This window comes from Tupaia chinensis, unplaced genomic scaffold (assembly GCF_000334495.1).
Source record: "Tupaia chinensis unplaced genomic scaffold, TupChi_1.0 Scaffold000314_1, whole genome shotgun sequence".
NCBI classification, from domain to species: domain Eukaryota; kingdom Metazoa; phylum Chordata; class Mammalia; order Scandentia; family Tupaiidae; genus Tupaia; species Tupaia belangeri.
In genome coordinates this window covers 4,610,800-4,616,241 of record NW_006159807.1, presented here as the reverse complement: position 1 = coordinate 4,616,241, position 5,442 = coordinate 4,610,800, and the positions used below count along the sequence as shown (strand labels likewise).

The 5,442-nt window shown below is 43.7% G+C and overlaps 1 protein-coding gene across 4 annotated transcripts in view; it reads left to right on the top strand.

The window, feature by feature from the left end:
* RAPGEF4 (Rap guanine nucleotide exchange factor 4) overlaps positions 1-5,442 on the top strand; it is a 391,851-nt gene that overhangs the window by 220,500 nt on the left and 165,909 nt on the right. For all 4 annotated transcript variants that reach the window (XM_006151126.3, XM_006151130.3, XM_027772910.1 and 1 more), the window contains one exon: positions 1,950-1,969. In XM_006151126.3, coding sequence (XP_006151188.2) covers positions 1,950-1,969 — 20 coding nt within the window. The remainder of the gene's footprint in view (positions 1-1,949; positions 1,970-5,442) is intronic.

Sequence of the window (5,442 nt, the reverse complement as noted above, 5' to 3'; positions counted from 1 at the left end):
AGCTGGGCCGGGGAACCGGCCTCCCCGGGGGGGGTGATTTCTCGCTTTCTGTCTCTCTGTCTCTCTCTGTCTGTCTGGCGAGCGCACGCGCCCTACAGTGAAAATCTCTCCAAAAAAAAAAAAATGTACCACCTAGCCATGTTCAGATTTCCCCAACTGTTTTTTTTAAAAATGAATTTGCTAAGGGATTATGCTCTTGCTGAAGAGAGACAGAGAGAGAGAGGGAAGGTGAGAAAGCGCCCCTTATGGAGCAGTCATGCTGCAGTCCCTTCTCCTCCACCTCTCCATCCTTTTGGGATCTGGGGAGCACACATACATGTGTCAGGTGTGTTTCTCAAGCCACTGGGTTGGCCCTTAGAATCCAGCTGTCTTAGTCATCAGCCATGGACGGGTCCTCACCTGAGTGTTCAAACCAGATGCCAATGAGGGACCATGCTATTGCATCTGTTTTTTGTGTCTTAAATTCTTAATTTTAAACAATCTCCTTCTCTCCTGATTCTTGATCATCTCATTCTTGCTCAAAATCCTTTAATCATTGTCCATGACCTGCCACAGAAGGTAAAATTACATCTTAGATCACCTTTCAAGTTCCTGCATGGCTTCGAATCACCTTTTCAGTATTACAGTACATCTCCACAGGTGCCCTCATTTCCATCCGCTCAGGTGCAGTGGCTGGTGTGACCGGGTATTGACCTTGATCGAACTCTTGGAAACTAGGCATCTGTTATGGCCCTGTGTCTCCTCACACTCTCAACTCTGGTCCTCTCCTGTGGTTGTTGGGTGGATGGACTTGAGATGAGGTTCAAAGTGCTGACATTAGAGCCACCCTTATTCTTCTTGACAGGTCTGAGACGTGAGAACACGCATACCCATGAGTATCTTCTGTGTCAGAGGACAACCCCTCGGTTCCCTGCTTCCTGTCTCGGCTTCTGTGCCCTGGCGCTATCCCAGTTTGGGGCCCAAGCTTTAATTAGGGACCCTTTCTAGGATAGTCTCTTTCTCTCCTCCCCTTCCTGCATACTGTAGTGCTGCTATTATACGGTGCTCAGTTCTTTTATTGCCAGTTCTATAAACCCAATGTGGCCCCTGGTGTAAGCGCAGAACGACCTCTTTTCTCAGAACTTAGATCTATACATTTTTACATTACAACTGCCCTCACACTGCTCTACTCATTCGAACCTGGGTCGAGCCACACGTAAAAAAACCCTGTCTTCTGTCTCCTCAATGTCAGACCACTTGTGTCTGCTATACTGGGGTAGGGGAACATGGAGTTCTGCTGGGCCGTCACCCTTCCCATCTGGCTACCCTCACCACGTCAGTCAGGGTAGCTGCCCCAGAGGAAGTGGAGAAGGACTAGGGCCTGCCTGTGGTAGAGACTCATATCATGTTTTCAAATGAATGAGCAAATGGGTGAATGGATGAATAATGCGTTTTTTAGCTAAGAAAACAGATATCCTTGGAAAGAGCCGGAGGGTAGCAGGTTTGCTTTGACCCAAATGGAAGTTGAGTTCTGGTAGGTGTTTGCGGGCTTCTTGTCCCTAGATTGAAATCACCAGAGCAGCGTGAATTAGTTTGCAATGTAAGAATACAGGATGTGCCACTTAAAAGGTGATGTGTCTGTCCCAAATCCTGATGTTCTGCTGCCCAAGTCAGTGACATTAGTCGCTGACACGATGTAAGTGAATCAGCCATACACTGCCACCTCTGGGAACCTAAAGCATATGGTAGAAAAGCAAAAGAATTGTGGGTTTTGTTGTCCGGGCACAAAGCCCTGTTTCTGATTCATTGGTTTATTTATGCTACCGATTCTGATCTGTGCTGACATTTTTCTAAGCAGCATTCTGTAAGTTTTCATGAAACATACTTGGCTCAGCAAAGGATTTCAGTTCCATTTTCCAGGTTGATCATGCAATTCTTGACTTTTGTCTTTTTTTTTTTCCCTCTTCTAGGAATTCCTGACAAGGAGAACGTGAGTAGCCACTTTCTCTGTCTAGCTTCTAAACACTGTCATAAGGTAAAATATAATCATGGTAGCCCTCCCAGCAAAGAGGGCCCTTGATCACATTTGACAGAGCAGTGAAGGCTTTTGCTAATCTTATTCTGACATCTTTGGTGAGTCACTTTGAAATATGAAGGGAAGGAGGTTGATTTCTCTGACTTGGTCATCACGTGTCCATGGTATTAACTCGTCTGAACAGGGGTGATTCTAGGGGCAGATGGCACAATTGCTAAGTGTGCTCTTTTTCCCATGATGCATACACAGCCGTGGAACAGATCATGAGCTGCACAGCATGTATAATAGAGAACTAGTTGTTTTTCTTTAGTAGAAATACCACTATGAAATTCAGGGTCAGTTGACAAATTTGTCTAATTACAATCCAAGGGCACTGAAATCAACATTTCCTTTTAGAAACTGAAAATAATTAGTTGCTGTAATTGTTTCAGGAAAAACAGATAAGAGAATAAAAGATTTAGGACAAAGCTTTCACCAAGAAACAGTGCCAAGCACGCATTCTGAGGATGGTCGTGGCTTCGTGGCATAGCTTTGCATGCGAGTAACAATAATATTAATTTTGCTAGCTAAAATCTAAATTTAGACAACATGAAAGGCTTAATAATGAAAGCGTGTAGTGATTAATCTGAAGCAGTGTTTGGTTGCCTCTCGGCTGTGTCACCTCGTAACTGTGTTTCTTGATTGCTGTATCCAAGTGACGGCGTCACAGAATTGTCAAGCTTCCCTTTCTCTGCTTGCAGTCTTGTGTCTATGGAGAGATATACCATCTTTATTAAATCGAGATTATTTCTATACTCTTTTATAGAGATCTTACATTAGCTTTTTTTAAAGTCCTTTCTCTTTAAAATTTTGCTGAGGTAATACGTGCTTGTTGCAGAGAGACAGAGAGAGGGAGAAGGAATGTGAGCAGCCCCTATGGGGAAAGGCTGCACCACAATCTCTTCCTCTCTATTTCCCTGGATTTGGGGCACACACGTACGCACAGCCACTCATCATGTTTCTCGAGTTGCCAGGTTTAGGACTCGAACTAGGCCTTGTGGGGCCTAGCCACCTTAACTACCATGACATTGGCTGGCCCCTTTCTCTTTTCATAATGTTGGTTTCAGAGGACTGGTTAGGAATTCAGGCCCACATTTGTCTCGTTACAAATTAGGGCTCAAGATCTAAAATGGCACCTCAAATTTCACACCGCCGTTTGGATTTGTTTGGCCCAACAAAGGATTTTGGTCCTAGCTGTAGGGCCTTGTATGAGCGTTTAAGCTGTCCGGAAAGTCATGGTGCGTTTTTGCGTAGAAGAGCAGAAAAATGCATCATGACTTTCCCAGCAACCTAATACCTGGCTTGTTTAAACGTCCTTGTCTCATCTTGAAAATGTGGACATTAGTCGTGACTACCTTAAAAGGCTACGATGAATATCGAATGAGGTCGTCTGTAGAAAGCGAAGAGATGAGTCTGGTAGAGCTCAGTCAGTGTTAGGACTGTTACTGTAATTATTATTTTCTCAAGCCTGGACTCATTTTCTAGCTATTTTTTTCTTCTCTGAAAATTGTCCTACCCTTTATAAAACAACTATCCTTTTGTGGGTCTCCTTAAAAACCTTTCTTCAGCAAATGTTGCCATTGATCTACGGTCATTACGAAATATCTCTGTTGACTAAAGCTTAAAAAATCAGACTCATGAAGACTCTAAAGCAGTACCCCCGAAGTCTAAGACACTCTTCCTGCCACCATGGTGGGCACAGATGCTCCATAGCACCTGTGCAGTGACAAATAGCACACAGGTCATTGGCCAAGCAGAGATGAGCAAAGGGCCTTGCACCTCCTCATCCAGGGACCGTCAGGAGTGTGGAGAACGCGCACAGAATGTCTCTCCCTGGGAGGGCTGAAATGTTCTGGGCTTCAAAGGAAGCTCCATCTTGCTTAGGCACTCAGTGACCTTTAGGTTGGAGTCCCCTGCAGTGGGGTGACAGGCACAAAGCTCTAAGAGAGAGCCTGACAGCTGTCATCCTAGGGCTCACTTTGTAACAAAAATGGGAATTTAAAGTTTGAAGAACATCAGATACAACAAGCCCTTAGCAACAGGTTGCTCAGAAAGATCTCAGGAAGGTCAGGCTATCTCCCCAATAGTAGCAGTAGTGAATTCTTATGTATTTGTTTGGGCTTTTCCAGGTCATGTGTGCTAGCAAACAGAAAAAAAAAAAAAAAAGCACACTCCTTCTCTACCAGCAAACAGAGTGGATGTAACGTCACCCTGTGCTTAGGAAAGCTCTCTGAAGCCATCAGTCAGAGTAAAGCAAATGAGATGAAAGACATTCATGAGTAGAGTTGAAGCTCTACAAAGATAAAACGAAGCCTAAGAGCCTAAAAGTGGTGTTAATTGAAAATTTTTCTTTTATGAAAGACAAGTGATATTATGATGATTTCTTTTATCCTTTACTTTCTTTCTTTCTTTTTTTTTTTGGAGAGGTTTTTGCTATAGGGCCCGTGCGCTCGCCAGACAGAGACAGAGAGATAGAAAGCAAGAAATCACCCTCCCAGAGGGGATGGCCACGCCGCAATCCCTTCTCCTCTTTTCTCCTCTCGGGATCTTGGGCACGCATGCACACGCGCCCAGCGTGAGTTTAAGCCACCGGGTCCGGGACTTGAACCGTGGTCGACTATGTGGGAGTCCAGTGACATAGCCATTACGCTAACTGCTGGTCCCTTTATCCTTTACTTTCTTTAAGCACAGGCTGAGCAACATTATATTCTCCTTATATTTCTTAATAACAAATACCTGTCTATAGACTGAAATAATAGAGCCTCAACTAGTATTCCAGTATCCCAGAGATTCTCTGCATGAATATGTTCGCCTTTCCAGTTTCTACTCATACTTTTGCTAATCATCATGTCTAATTTTGAATCAAATATGCGTTCATCAATACCTGGTGTTCTTAGCTATATTTAATTTCCAGACTCAGCCATATCTTGTCTGAAAAGAATTTTCTTTGCATAAGTTGTGCTTCTGTAGAAACAAATGAGCAGTAACTTGCTGGATGCTTTTGTTTGCTGCTTACTATCAGTGATAGGGACATCATTTAACAGGTGACACAGGACCCTGGGACCTAGAAAATAATCTAGAAACATGTTGGAAAAATAATCATGGAGCCAATAAAGCAAGTAAACTATTTTGAAGGGTTGTGATTATTTAAGGCTGTTGGTTTTATTTAAATGTTTTTTCCTCTGATCTGTTTAAGTTGTACTTTCCTTTCCTCTTCAGTATGTGCCAGACTTGACTGACTGTGCTTAACACTGATGTTAAAAGACAGAATTATGGCAGCCAGAAGATGGCATGGAGATTAAGGTGCTGGACTCCCACGTGGCTGACCATGGTTCAAGTCCCAGACCTGGCAACTTGCTATCTCTGTCTCTCTCTCTCTCTCTCACACA